We start from the raw sequence: 15,827 nt of genomic DNA, 5'->3' as shown, positions 1-15,827 counted from the left end.
AGATATCAACTGAAAATAAGCACGAAGAAAACCAAGATCTTAGTATGCAGCAGAAGAGAAGAAGTCAAGACCAACATTAAAATAGGGAGGCAAAAACTGATAGAGGTGGATGAATTCTGTTATTTGGGAAGCAAGATAACTAGTGACGGGAGAAGCAAGAAAGAAATTATCAGCAGAATAGCCCAGGCGAAGAGAGCATTCCACCAAAAGAGAGACCTGCTTACAGCGGGAAACTTAATTATGGAAGTAAAGAAACAATTTATAAGAACCTACATCTGGAGTATGCTCCTATACGGAAGTGAGGCATGGACAATGACCGCAGCAGAAAAAGCAAGGATAGAGGCCTTTGAAATGTGGTGCTACAGAAGAATGATGAAAATCAAATGGATCGACCGAGTTAGTAACAAGGAAGTCCTAAGATGGGTAGGAGAGAAGAGAAGCCTCATGAAAACCTTACAGGCCACATCTTGAGACATGATGGCCTGATGATGACAATCGTCGAAGGACAAGTGGAAGGCAAGAATGGAAAAGGAATACCCCGAACAAAATATATGGAACAAGTAAAGAGAGATGTGAAAGAGAAGAAATACGTAGGTGTGAAAAGATTAGCTGATAGGAGAACTGAGTGGAGAGCTGCGTCAAACCAATCCTAGGATTGTTGACCAGTGATGATGATGATGATGATGAATTATTAATTAATTTACAATAACACTAATAAAACGCATTAATAGTATACGTACGTTGCGTAATTTCAGCTACGTCATCCTAATTGAATGGCTTACGGATGTTAATATTACAATGGTGGGGTGGGAGGAGGGAGCGAGGAGGGACCAGAGGAAGGGGGGAAGCGGCAAACTGATCTTTGCCCACTACCCCTCCTACGCAAACCAAACTCCTTTATCCGGCCCTTTCAAACATGTAAAACACGAATATTACAAAAAAAGGATCCTTAAGTCGGCCTCTTTTATATTTTCGGATATTCGGTCGGATAATTTTATATTTATATAAATATTAATATTATATGAATATTAATTATAAAATATTTATATAAATATAATCACGGGTGTCAACCAAAATTTACATTCATGATGATATGATTTATAAAATGCATACCTTTTCAATGCTACTCCTCGCAATTACCATAATTATAATGCAAAATATTGCAGAAAAGGGTATCGAATTGCACTCATCACCGCGCCGCGGACACTTTTGAAAACCGATTAAAATACTACCTATATGGAATTTTGTCTCCTCTATGCAGTCCCCTTGACGCAAAACGAGGAGAATGATACAACCCGCCATCTAACCGACCAGCCATGTTGGTCCATAGACATACGGTGAGCATAAGAGAGACCTCCACTCAAGGTCAAGAGAGAGATAAGAGACTCGGCACCCTCACTGCGCCACAACAAACAACCACAACACCAAAACAACTCCACCCCTCTCGACGATCCCATTCATGCATAACAGCTACGCAACATTTTCATCTGCCAGCAACCATGCCATTTCATTTCAGGGCACGAAGGGACTGCATAGAAGAGGCCCAATTCCATCCAATACAAGGCTCATTTCTAATGCCACTTCGATCGCATACTAATCGGCTTCCATAAATGTCCGCGGCGCAGTGATGAGTGCAATGCGATCCATTTTTTCCCCAATGTTTTGCAGTATTGCCTCGGCAAATGCGAGGAATAGCCTTGAAGACTTATAAATATGATAAATTACATAAAAATTTCGGCAAACACCCCTAATCACTCCTTCTTTCCCACTTTGTCCTTCGGCGACAAGGGTGGCGACTTCTGCAAACCGATTTAAATGCGCGGTGGGAGAAAACACATTATGAGGCCGACTTGAGGATCTCCTTTCGTAATTTTCGAGTCAGGGCATCTCAGAGGGGCACCAGGGCAATCTTAATCCATCAGTAGTCGCGTGATATAAAGTTACGAAACTACGCGCATCTGGTCATATTGACCCAGAATTTAAGCTTTGAATGAAGTAATGGTCACAAGATTGAAAACAAATCTGGGTTTCACTATTAAGACACAAACTTTTAAGCATTTCATATTGTTTCTCGATGAGTTTCGGTGATCTAATGGAACGAAAATATTTGTTTCATTCTAAAAAAAAACATCTCGGGTCATAAGGCCTGGTTACACGGTATATTAACACGTACGGGTTAATGTCTGAATGTATCAACGCGAGAATAAACGCCAAAATACACCGGGTAACCACCCAACTTGTGCGAATGCATGCACAGAAAATAGAACCTATTATAATTTTGTTCATGCATTCGTACATGTTCCGTTCCGGTCCATCAAAATGACCAAAATGATTTACGCAAACGCAGGGATGCCGACTTACAAAAAATATTGGGGGGATATATATAGTTTTTAAGTTTTTTAAGCATTTTAGATGAGTCATATGATCAACATTAGAACTCTGATATCTCGAATCTCGATATCTGGACACTCCGGGACACAGATTTTCCTCACACCCATAACGAATTTTTGAGGGGGCTCGGGCCCCCTCAAGCCTCATGGTGTCGGCGCCACTGCGCAAACGTACATTAACTTGAACGTGTTAATGTACCGCGTAACCAGGCCTATTTGGGGCTCCGGCTTAACTAATGGTTAACTTGGGGTTCCTCCTTCCACTCATACCCCGGTTTAGATCGGTAACCAATGCCTAATGTTCTGGGTCCCCTGCGTGGGCCAAAGAAAACCCAACAATCACCTATCCCTACCCCTTGGACAGGCCATTGTGAATACGCAGAACATGAATATCACAAGGAAGCGAATGCAAAGTGTGTGACAGAACTGAGTTCTCCATTTCCTGCTGCGCGTTCCTATACCCTTTATTTTCCCTTATGTGAATTTATATTGCAAAATGTTTACGCTAACGAGGTTGAATGAATGAATAAAGTTGTTTAACAATCAGTCATTACATGGGGCATGGTGAGAATCGAATATCCCCCTACCCAAATTTAACCTTCCTCTTCAATGAGACCTAATCACTTTCATACGGTCGATATATCCTATTCTTCTGCTCTTCCTTAATCGTTCAGCTAAAATTCCACCCCCTCACACGCAATCTATACACGCACGTCCTTTCAAAAATGAACAAACTAGGTACCTATAGAATTTTTTTTCGGTCCGAACTAAGTCCAAAGCTAGATTTACACAGATTAGCATGTTATATAAACAGGATAATTGACAAATCAATGTTACGTGTTACATGGAATTTTAACTTATTCGTAAAACATGTTATACGTATGTTGTCCATATAACTCATGGTAAACCTAGCTCAACGTTTTGACTAGAACGGCTCCTGATTTTTTCATCAGCCCCAATACACAACGACCACTTATGGAAAATCTTTCCCTGTTGTCGGAGCACAACTGTGGATCAGTGTTCCGAAGGATGTGAAGGATTCTGTTTCCATCTGTCACTGAGCAAAGATGTTTGCGATGCATACAAACTCTCGAAAGTATGTAACTTCTGTTGTTACTTCTTCACTTTTATTTTATCATGTTATTTTCATTTTAATTTATCCGCCCATCCCTATGTTTTCCCCATAAAAGTTTTTGTTATTTGTCTATTATGAGTGCTAGTGTATTGTATAACCCAATACTTTTCTTAGTGGAAAAGACCAAGCACAATAAATCAAATTATTATTACCACCGCACAGACGAGGTCTTGTTTAGAGCTCTGAAATTTGTCATGCTCTTTCACAGGATTTGAATGCACCCAGCTATTCGCCACAATGTCCGTTATTATGCCCCCCCCCCCTCCTTGCCCATTCTCCTCAATATTCACATAACTTCCAACAGTCTATTTTCGTCCTCTCTCCTCAAAATTTACACAACACTGTGGGGCTTAAAAATGGTTGAATAAAAAATATATATAAATAAAAGAGGATGCCTATTTGCCTGTCCGCGATGTGTTTACATACGACTTCACGGATAGCAACCAAAGTAGTACATAGATAAATTACATGCTCCCAAACCCCATAGTGCCACTTTCGGTTGCGTCCGACGCGTTCTTTGCGTCGTTTTATCATTTCCATTCGTTACGCCAGGTCACACAACTTCTGCGTTTGTCCATCCTGCAAGGTAGGCACACCTCTTCACTATCTCAAAAAATAAAACTTAACTCAAAGAATACTACTCTTACCTGTTAATCCGCTCGGTTTTTCATACCTTTTCTTTGCTGTAATACGTACTTTTTTGCCCGGAGTCGGAAAGTTCGGATATACCTCAGTGGATAGCTCATTCCGAAATTATGACGTATTTCCGAGAACCGACCACGAACCATCCGAATGATGCCTTCGTGGATAGGGACCCCGGGTTTAGTTCGCCTTATTTGCTTCAGGAGTAAAATTTCTAATACCAGTGAGTCCCTTTTGACGAATGAATGATTTAAGATGTCATTCTCTCGTCGAACTATCACGGATGGAAACAGTTTCTCAGTTCAGGATATTAATGGCGGCACTCCCTAGAACAACTGGTAGCGGTAGCGTATTTTTCATTTCTGATTTGTTTAATTTAAGAATACCGGTACTAGCCACGATGATATCTTTACGGAGTCACCCGTAATGCACAAATTGTGGAGAAAATACACAGAGAAAAAAATCATTCTATCAATCAAAAATTTTTCTACAAGGAAGAATGATGCCTCGGTAGCTTAACTGGCTAAAGCTCTAGACCGGAAATCGGGGGATCCAGGTTCGTATCCTGGTCAAGGCGAATGATTTTTTTCCCCTGAGGATTTTTCGCACAATTTCTGAATTGCATTTTTTTCGTCCTTCCTGCATTTGCACAGCATTTTTTTCAGATAACAATTTTCAGTACTTTTTCCAATTTTTAATGGGCGTTTAGCGATTTCTTTGATTTTTACCTTGCATTGCGTTTACTTGTTAAATTTGTTGATTACCCCGATGTAAAATGGCCAATATGAGCTGTATTCAGTGGTTTGGAAAAAAAAAAATAAATCATCAGCAAGTTTTAGATTTACCGTGGCTACATTTTTTTGTAGCCTTGTGTTGAATGGAGCGAATGGATTAAGGTTTCGAATATCAGTAAGTGTTATTTGGCTTTGCAGTCTATCATTCCTTCATCTGTGCGCTGGAGAGGGAGGGGGGAAAAGTAAAAAAAAATATTACACAACAGTACCTGCGCAACGAAGGCACTCTGCATCTCGCCGGTGACCAGGGGACCCTGAGCGGAGGTGGCGGGCGCAGTAGCGGCCACTTCCTGGGGGTCGTCCTGGCGTTTCTTGCGCGGCCTCTCATCATTCCGTACCGGGGCGCTCAACTCGGCCCCTGGCGGCCCGTAGTCGGCGGACCCCGAGGGCTCCATGAAGTGTGCGGCCACCACGCAGCCGTCCCCAAGTTCCTCGGGCCGACCCCCCTCGCATTCGCGGGGCCGCCTCACCACTGGCTTCCGGTTGACGCGATGCTCGTTTATTATCATCTCCACGTCATCGTTCCTGTTCGACCGTTTCGCCGTGATCAGATCCACCAGTGACTTGCGCTGATCAAAAGAAAGGGAAAAGGAAAGCATATTCGCTGATTACAAACAGGAATATTACAAAAGATGTTCCTCAAGTCGCCCTCTAAATGCGTTTTCATCCACCGCGGATTTAAATGGCTTTACAAAAGTCGCAAATCGCGTCGCTGAGGGGCAAAGGGATTCAAGTTTCACGAGGAAATTAGGAAGATATAATTAAGAGGTGTTAACCGAAATTTGTACACGTGATGATGTGATTTATCAAATTCATAACTTTTCAATGCTATTCCAAACATTATACTGCAAAATATTGGAAAGTAAGTGGATCGAATTGCACTCATCACCGCGCCGAGGGCACTTTTGAAAACCCCATTAAAATGCTACTGAAGTGGCAACAGTAATCAGCCGTCTATGAAATGGAATTGGGCCAGCCCTACGCAGTCCCCTTGGTTACAAATACCAATGGGGGACTATTATAGGAGGCCCAAGAAAATGGCTTTAAGCGTTACATGTTGCAGTTTCTCGCGCATGTTACGCGCCACTAGATTGCCGTATCTCATTTAGTGTATTTTTCGCCATTAACCGTAGCGTAAGCGGTCGTTCTCAGTTGACAATTGTCTCGTAGGCGTAAAATATGTGGTTTATAAGACATATTGACTCACAGTCAGTCACATATATTACAGCCGTGTATTTTGATGACTGAAAGCGCCGCGACAGATATTTTGAAAGCTGATTCTAATGCTCGCGGAGCGGCAAAAATTCTGGCGGCGGACTTGAGAATCCTCTAATGTAATATTCGTGACAAATTAATTCGTGTCCGAGGAGATATCTTGGAGGAGCATGTTATAAAATGCACAAAAAGTGGAGAAATAAATAAACTTTTAAGGAAGAAAAAAATTATTTTCAACCAGTTTCGATTTAATTTTCAACATACTCATATCCTAATTTAATTTTTAAAAACCTATTATTAAATTTTGGGCCCCGATAATGCATCAAAAACAACATAAGGTTATGATAAATGTGATAAACAGCATGATGATATGTCAGTTGGGCAAACGGGGATTATTAATGAGATACATAGTGAAACAAACTATTTTATCCATGGCACAATAATCCATCACACTTCGTCCGTTCTTCATTACATTCCTGTCATCACATCGGTTTCACCTCGATCAGATCCAGCAGAAATTTTAACCGAACATAGGAAGTAGGAAATAATGATCAGTGCATTCAATGATGTTAATGATGACAATACTACTATATCGTATGGGGTGTCGTCGATCAGCAAATAATTATGCCACGGGTCAACGTCATGGCCATAAAATATTTACGGGTTACGGATCATATGACGAGAGGGTAAATGTGGGACGGAGAGGGAGTTCAGCTGCATTAAACATATCGACAAAATGAACAATTACGAAGACATGCCCAAAATATTTCGGGGAAGGGAGGGTTTGAACTTCTAGGCCATTAGCGAAGAGGTCTGTCATACCTGGATTATCCTATTTCTTAACTAAAATGGTAAATGTTAAGATTGACTTCAGGATAATGTTGCTAAATATATAAAATAACTCTACTGATAGGTTATAGAAGGAACCTGCAGATAACCCAAGAGTGGCTTGAAGGGACCATAATGTTAAATAAATTAAATAGAGTGGATGAAATGCTAAACTGCCGCATTATAAAAAATGGAATTGCGTGCAATTTATTTCAATGGTACACAGTGGTGCAGCGAGGGGGGGATTAACCCCCCAAGAGCTCAGAGAAATTTTTAAGTTTAACCCATTTTACTTAATTGGATTGATAGTACTATTAGAATAGTGTAAGAATGAATAAAATATACCTCAGAAAGCCGTAAAACTCACCGTTTTGAACTATTTATCCTTAAAATTCCTGCTATTATTCTCGCACCTACTGATTATCCTGGTGGGTATACCATACCCCCACACACCCGGTGTTAGTCGCACCTAATCCCCCCCCCCAGGCTAAATTCCTAGCTGCGCCCCTGATGGTACATACTTATTGAAATCATTGATTTAAAACATTGAGCACCCCTACCCCAGTAATAACTTAATGGAAGGTAGAAAAAAGACAAAATACGATTGAACATACGACAGTTCCTCCGTTATTTGCCGAGGAAACATGTAAAATTATTGTAAAAAGGCCTGGGGTGTGTTCGTTTTGCAGAATTTCTGTTTGCGGCCATGCATTTACGTACGCCAATCATCGCTGAGGCCAGTGAGACCCTGCTCATTCGGCTTCTCTCGGTTATCCTTCGGCACTGGGGCCCCTCAAGGACCCCATCAGAAGGTTTTCATCCACGGAAGTCATATTTCATTTTAAAAATGTGCCATGGAAAAGGGCCACAAATAAATATAAAACACGATATTAATTAAAAATGGAAAAAATATAAAATAAATGAAAAATCAAAATGAAAAACTGTTATCAGTTTTCAATGAAATAATAATATTAATATTCTTTAGTGAGCCGTAAATTTTTCCATCGACATCTAACATTTCTATTCATAATAGATCACGAATCAAATTAAAATAATGATGAATAACCATATAAATTAATTTAAAATTGATTTGGCAATGCCAACGTAATTAAAGAATTGCAACGATCAGCCGAAAACCGGGTCGGTCGATATTGAATAAGTGAACGCAGTTAAGTTAACAAACAAAGAAATGGAAAATTACCACCCCGAGGACGTGGGAAATCAAATACATTAAAGAGAGAGGCCACCGGCGGGAAACATGGAGAACGAAGAGATGGAGAATTAAGCCCTCTAACAAGACATTCCCCACTGGCTACTTGCCTGCCGACAAGTAACGTCATGGCAAAATTAGAAGTGCCGGAACGCACTTTCCTTGACTTTTTTTAAAGTGAAATATTACGCTGTGCGTTTTGTTTATCACAAGTTATCATTTTAATTTTTTACACAACTTTTTGTTTTGGTTACGTATGTAAACATTAGAAATTTTGAGGCAACAAAATTGATAAAAGTGTTATTTGACTATTACGTCTTTTGTTAGCCTGTACTGGAACGCCGCGGTGTTCCGGCGCGTTCCGGTACCATGATACCACCGCTGCCGACAGCTAAAGACACTCGAGCCGGTAACAATAAATTCAGTTTGTTTCATGAGGAATATGAAATATGCATGAAGTTGGTAGGAGAGACAATTTTTCGAGTTTTTTGGCCATAAACATGGGCTCGCAACTCCTTAGTCACTGAGCTATGACAACGCAAACATTTTTGGATGCTTTTTGCAGTCACCATGACAATGGTTATTCTCGGATATCCGGCCTTTTCGACATTTCATTAAATACTCTCGATTTTTTTAATCATTACACAATTAAGGTTGGACGAAAATGTGCGATTAAAAATGTTCCAATCGAACCAACCCCTCTATTCCCCCCGAAAGGTTTTTATAGCTACACGATCTTGCGGATCGGTGATGGTAGGACTCGCACCGGATTAAGCCACTGGAGTGTGTGTTTCAAACCTTCAGGTGGACGCACCATTTCATTGGACCATCTCACAATTCCTGAATTATATTTTGGGGTATCCGAAGTCATGAATCGAGATACGATTATGCAGTCATTAACCAAGCGATATACCCAGAAGGATATCGCGCCACCGTGATATATTTTACGAAAAAAGTTGTTAATCAAATCAAACTCCTTTTTACCCTAGAATGCGTGAATGTCACAAGCCGGGTTACGTAGACGAGGTCGCCGTGGGCACAAAAAACAAGTCAACGCTTCGGCACTGACTCTTGAGTCGGCAGAATATAGGATCGTGAATCTCGCCGAATATAATGAGTACTAGCAGGGTCGAAACTAGGAGTTCTGTCAGGGGTTAAAGATCAGTTGGCCGCCCCCTCTTCTGTTCCCCCCTCGCTCTCTCCCTCTCCCTACTCCATCACTAAAATACAATACATCCATAGGCAATTATTTAGAGATCCAGTAGTTGAAATTAAACACCGTATGTTTTCTATTACGAGTTTTCATTAATATTATTTTTAATGACTTATGAATTAATAATTATTGTTAAATAATGTGATAATAAAAATTTAACAACTTTTTAAGTACACTATTCAAATTTTTCCGCCCCCTGAAATCTGCCGACCTCAACCCCGTCCTAGTTCCGGGCCTTAGTACTAGAATGCATACTCGAAAAATAATTTTAGTTACTCACTTCTTAATTTTGGGACTGAATTTAGTAACTAGCTCGCGCCGTAGAAACCACTGGCGTTTATCACGGCAGTGGCGCACCGAGGGTGGGATTTTGGGGGATAAACCCCCCAAACCAGAGCTCAGAGAATTTTTTTAGTTTAATCCATTTTACTTAATTAGATTGATATTACTAATAGAATAGCGTAAGGACTAATAAAATATCCCTCAGAAAGCCGTAAAACTCACCATTTTGAACCATTTACATTATAATTCCGCAATTTACTAATATTGCACCTACTGCTTATCCTGGTGGGTATACCATAACCCCGCACAACCCGGTATTAGTTGCACCTAAACCTCCCCCAACCTTAATTCCTGGCTGCACACCTGTATCACGGACCTATATTAGGGTCAGGGGTCTTACCCTTTCTCTCTCCAAAAATGAAATAAATAAAAAAAATAAAAATAATTTTTATTCCAATGTAGTTTGACGTTTAATAAGCGAGGGCATAAAACCTAACCCTATGAAAATCTTGATCTCCACTCCATTATCGATGCATCATCACAAGTCCTTCCTAAGCACTATTGGCCCGAGTACGAGCGAGATATTGCGAGAGGCAAAATTGAAAGAACGAAATCGTCTGGCTGAACCGGGGTCTTAAGGCCTGTTCACACACAGGTGCCGTAACCCGTAAGAGTTAATGTCTAAATGCATGAACGCGAGAATGAACGCCAAAATGCATGAACATAAAAGAGAACCTTTTTTCACCCATGCATTCGTACATGATCCGTTACACCAAAACCGTTCGTGCAATCATATGCGGATTTCGGGGGGTACGTGCTCCCCCCAGAAGCTTGAAAAATAAGCGAAATTTTTTACATAAATATTAATTTTGTATTTTAATACCAAATTAATTAATATTTACACATTAATAACTTTTATATTAAAATTAAGAGAGTATCTCATCGTGGAAATAAAAGAAAACTTTGTTAGGCTCACTTGTGTATTTAAATAGGCACGACCCGGGTTTCACGAAGTTACATCTTCAGGTGACTGATATTACATGCATCTTACATTTATACATAATTGACTGCGACAGTAAAGGTATCTATCTGAAGCGATTCCTCCTCCCCCTCCATTCCCTGCTAACCCCCACCCCCACTCACCCAATCCCTTCCGATAGATGTCTTTACTGTCGCACTTAATTATGTATAACTATAAGATGCATGTAATCTCAGTCACCTGAAGATGTAACTACGTTACGAAACCCGGGTCGTGCCTATGTAAATACACAAGTGAACCTTTCAAAGTTTTCTTTTATTTCCAATATGGAGAGGTTTCACATAGTCACGCCTGAATTCATCAGTTGTATTTCATAGATTAATGGTTGTATGTAGTTTTTTATCCCAAATATGGGAAGCCCGTTTGCCTGACAGACCTTGGTGACCCCTACCCCCCAGAAAAAAATCCTAGACACGCCCTTGCATGCAATTACGCATTAACTCGTACGTGCTTATGTATCCTGTAAACAGGCCTTTACTCTCCCAAGGTTCTAATTATCTTGATTACAATATTACGATTACGATATTCCAATTCAGTGAAAGATTTCGGAGGTTGAATCAAAAGATGATTCATGACTAAAAATCTTCCTGGTTCAGCCATTCTCCCTCAAGAATTTCCAAAGTTTCCATTTCTCCATTCTCTCCAAGTTTCCAAAAAAAAACATTCAGAAGTTACCACCCACTTTTCACGAGTTCGTGACGTAATTAGAGAGTCAGTTCATTTAATAAATCAAAAAGAATCTTTCACAAACAAGTAGAAGAAGAAATCGGTAGTAAGAGTGTGAAAGACGACGAATTTCTCGCGGCCCATCCACAAGACCGAGTAGCAGCATAAACGGGGCGACACTCATGGCATGAGTTTGTGATGTCATCAACTTAAATGCGAAAGGTTGAGGTCGCCAATATTTTGCAGCGCAGAACCAGAGAATTAGACGTGGGATTGAAAATTGAAATATACGGGTCTCTTTCATTTTCAAACTCCAACGACCTGGTAACACAATAAATTAACCCATGCTAGTTAATACCTAAATGTATGCAGGGGCGCAGCTAGGAATTAAGGCTGGGGGGGTTAAGGTGCAACTAATACCGGGGGAATGTGTGGGGGTATGGAATACCCTCTAGGATAAGCGGTGGGTGCGAGATTAGTAAATTGCGGAATTTTAAGATAAATGGTTCAAAATGGTGAGTTTTACGGCTTTCTGAGGGATATTTTTATTGATCCTTACACTATTCTATTAGTGATATCAATCCAATTAAGTAAAATGGATTAAACTTAAAAAAATTCTCTGAGTTCTGGGGGAGGTTATGCCCCAAACCCCCCCCCCCCTCGCTGGGCCACTGAATGTATTGGATTCTGGTGGACTGGAGAGAAAAATGTACGTGTCAACGAACAAAAAATTCACCGTGTTACCACCCAACTTCTACGAGTGCATGTACAGAAAATAAAAACTGTCCTAATTAGGTCCATGCAGTCATATATATTTCGTTACGCTACACCAATATCATTTATGCATTCAGACATTAACTTGTACAGGTTAATGTACCGTGTAATCAAGCTTAAACACGATCAACGATAGAACAATATTCCTCAAGTACCCTGACAGGCGCGATAGCATCTCGTCACCGTGGTTACGCTGTGCACTGGGACTAAACAAATTTTTATAAGTGTATGTGGTGTTTCTAATGGTAGCCCCCTCAGAGGCGAGAATAAGTAAGACGCCCTCCTATTCAGAAATGAGGATTCATGTGCGCTACAGGCGTGAACGACGTCGTGCGCCGCAACCTTGATAAAAATGAGCCCGGTAGCCGCCGCCATTCAACTCTGTAGGAACAACCTTCTATTCCAGGGTGAGCTTTACCAAAATTCATCCACACCAACCTCCGGGTCGAACTACGGCGCGTGATAACCTTGTGGGATGGCTTAAGCCAACCGGTCCCCGCCTCATAGGTTATACAACAAATGCATGCAGCTCTTGCCAACATTAAAAACAAGGCCGTAGTCACCGGGAGGAGGGGGGGTTCAAATTTTTGAGAGACACCATCTCATTCCTACCTCCTGAAATTGAAAGCCCCGAAAAATTAATCAGCTACGGGCCTTGATAGATATCACTTTTTTTAAACTTAAAACTTTGACCACGAAAGGAGTATTGACTAAATGAACTTTACTCAAATCACTCCTAACAAATCTTATTATTTATTTTTTACTTCGCGTGGGTGAAATCTTAACTCCTCTCATGTAGCATACTGATTCAAGGGTGCCTAAACATTGGCATACGTTAACATCTCACTTTGTTAAGGGACACGATGTGCTAATCATGACATTTTGCTAGGCGACCATAGTCTTAGGTCATTTGGGCCACCAGGAGGGTTATGGAAGAAATTAAGGAAAGAAAAACGGCGTCAAAATTAGCCAAAGGCATAATGAAGTCTCGGGCAATCCCGTGTTTTCCCAACCCCACCTTAAAAAACCACACCACACTTCAGTGTCACCTCCTGTATCCAATACATTTGAGGGCCCTTCCCCAGGAGCCCACTATCGCCGGAATCGTATTCAGGGGCGGATCCAGGATTTCTTTCTGGGGGGCACAAGCAAGGCCGTATCCAGGATTTTGCCGTGGGGGGGGGGGCACAAGGATACCTCGCAATACAAAACGAACGCAATAATGATGGAGCCGTATTAAAATCTTGCATATTTTTTAAGGGTCTGGGGGGGGGGTGCTCCCGTGCCACCCTTAGATTCGCCTATGATCGTATATATGCCACCCCCCTAAAGAAAGACACTCCCTATGGTCACAATCTAGCCGCGAGGGGCGAGGCAATACAGCACATCATCTCTGCTTAGGCCCAGCAGAGTAACTATGAAGGGGGAATGAGGGGGATACATTCTCCCCCAAGCCTCGGAGAAATAAAAAAAATATTGATTAGTTTTGGGTTATAACAAATGCATCTGCTTAAAGTTAAATTTTCAGTGCCATAATGATGCAAAATGTTTTTCTAGGCATGTAAATTTTCTCGGAACGAAGGTGTTGCCCATCCCCCAAAGCATATTCCTAGTTACGCCACTGCTTAGGCATACACTCAACAGCTCGTGATCGTGATATTAAATAAGATACGAATAAATAAAAAAGTTAATATCTTAAATTCTTTAAGAATAAATTTAAAGAACCAGTCTGATCTATTAAATTCGATCTCAATCTCCCTATACACGTGGGTCTTACGGGCACCCCCCGAAAATTTTCCTCGCCACAGTCCTATAAAAAATAGACCGAGACAACTTGAGAAAAAAAGAGGTTTAGAGACGGGTCACCAGTAGGAATGTTTTACGCGTACACACAATCAATTGAATCTGAAGACTCGCCAGAATGAAATTAGAGTAAGTTCTCCTCATCAGTCTCGGGGACATTCTCTCCATCGTTAGCAGAAGGTTAACACGAAAAGTAATTTCCTCAGGTTGACATTTACGCAGAAGACTGCCCAAGTGCGCAAAGTAAATCTTTCTTCCGCTTCACTCAAACTTAGCACTAATGACAATAAGAGTCTGTTTTTATAACGCTATTGATTACATTCAAATCATGTTTAATTAAAAATCACAGAATTAGAAGGGCTGATTAAAATCCCTCGCAATCACGAAAGAAGTTTTTATACCTGTAGGTTACTGAATACGAGATAACAAATTTTTCAATCACAACTGAAGCACCAAAAAATTTTAAAATTTCCCAAACCAAATGGTTCGAATATACTATTCTTGAGCCTCTACAGCTGTCGTGTGAGAAGGCGATCAACAGGTACAAAGACCCCCGCCCCCAAACTGAGTCATAAGTAGGTACCCCTCCAAGTGAACTACCCGAAAACTTTTCTTTCTGGCATCGGCCTCACTCTTAAATTCTACTCAACAAAAACAACATTAAACAAAGAATTCCATTTTGCAATAGTTCATTTAAGTGTAACCGACTCACACATGGTCGTAGTCTTTTTACAAAATTTATGCCAGCATATGACCTGATAGCTAATAACTAAACAGATCATTAATTTAAAAAAGACTGCTTCTGTGAAATGACACCATTACAGCTATCGCGAACCACCTTGCGGCAAGCCATAACTGACGATTACGTCAAATAAATCTCGGTACGGGGGTATTAGACAAGATAGATAACGCAAAAATTTTCCGACATACCTTCAAGTTTCCAGGAAGGTTCAGTGACATGGCGAGCTGCTGCAGATCCTTGTAGCGCATTAAACTGAGAGATTCGTCTTGATTGCTGTCAGGTGTTACTTGCTGGCATGAAGACTCAACAGCCTCATAGTGTATTTGATTAATTTCATTCATGATTAAGTTCACTGTAATCACTCGGTAATCCACAAATAAGTAAGTATTACGCAGTCATCAAATGCCCCAAAACTCACGCGGTGGTCGTGCACCACCGACACAGGCCTCAAAGTTCCTGCATCAAGACATCAGGCGACTTTGCTCGACAAAATCACTTCGACTGCCCTCTCCTAACAACTTCCCCAGCTTCCTCAGCCCCTCCTTCCACCTGTCATATCCCAAGATCCCAAGGGGCGCTTTCAACTGCCTGCCGTAAATTCGTGGAAGGTGATTGGTCCCTGTGACCAAGGTGCAGACGTCAGGAAGCGGAAGTTTAATTGTTTGTTGAAAATGATCTGTGCTACGATTCGTGTTCAATTTAATCGGCATATAGTTTAGCAGTTACTTTTTTATTATGACTGTGAACTTTATGTATCCTTAATCATTCCAAGAATCTCTAGATACCTCGTCAACCCATCAATTCGTTGCAAATGAATTTGAAGGTAGTGATAATACTAACAAAATATATGCCCATTAATTGTCATTCAGTCGTCAGTTTTCTACTATTTTCCATGTTGTGAAACACAATGAGTGCTTTATTATTATTCTAACTGTAGCGTACATTTAGATATCTTTGTTAGTACGATATAAATACCTACCCTCACTTTGGAAGTAATTGACTCACTTTTAAGTGCTTGGAATGTATTCATCTTTAATCTGCTTGCCATTGTAGGGAATCAATTAAGTGATATCTCTTTTGGACTGATTTTGCAT

General features: G+C 40.7%; 1 protein-coding gene across 2 annotated transcripts in view; it reads right to left on the bottom strand.

Annotated features, from left to right (window-relative positions):
- The window catches only part of LOC124159345, a 38,945-nt gene extending 23,730 nt beyond the window's left edge, over positions 1-15,215 (bottom strand). Inside the window, exons 1-2 of one of the 2 annotated variants that reach the window (XM_046535102.1) lie at positions 14,922-15,215; positions 5,171-5,530 (exon numbers count right to left, since the gene is read on the bottom strand). In XM_046535102.1, the coding sequence (XP_046391058.1) occupies positions 5,171-5,530; positions 14,922-15,074 (513 nt within the window). In that variant the 5' untranslated portion in view covers positions 15,075-15,215. The remainder of the gene's footprint in view (positions 1-5,170; positions 5,531-14,921) is intronic. The other variant, XM_046535101.1, reaches the window with a different exon arrangement.
- Positions 15,216-15,827: the final 612 nt, after the last annotated feature.

The sequence above is a fragment of the Ischnura elegans genome, chromosome 5 (assembly GCF_921293095.1).
Source record: "Ischnura elegans chromosome 5, ioIscEleg1.1, whole genome shotgun sequence".
Classification (NCBI taxonomy): domain Eukaryota; kingdom Metazoa; phylum Arthropoda; class Insecta; order Odonata; family Coenagrionidae; genus Ischnura; species Ischnura elegans.
This window is presented reverse-complemented; position numbering and strand designations above follow the sequence as displayed.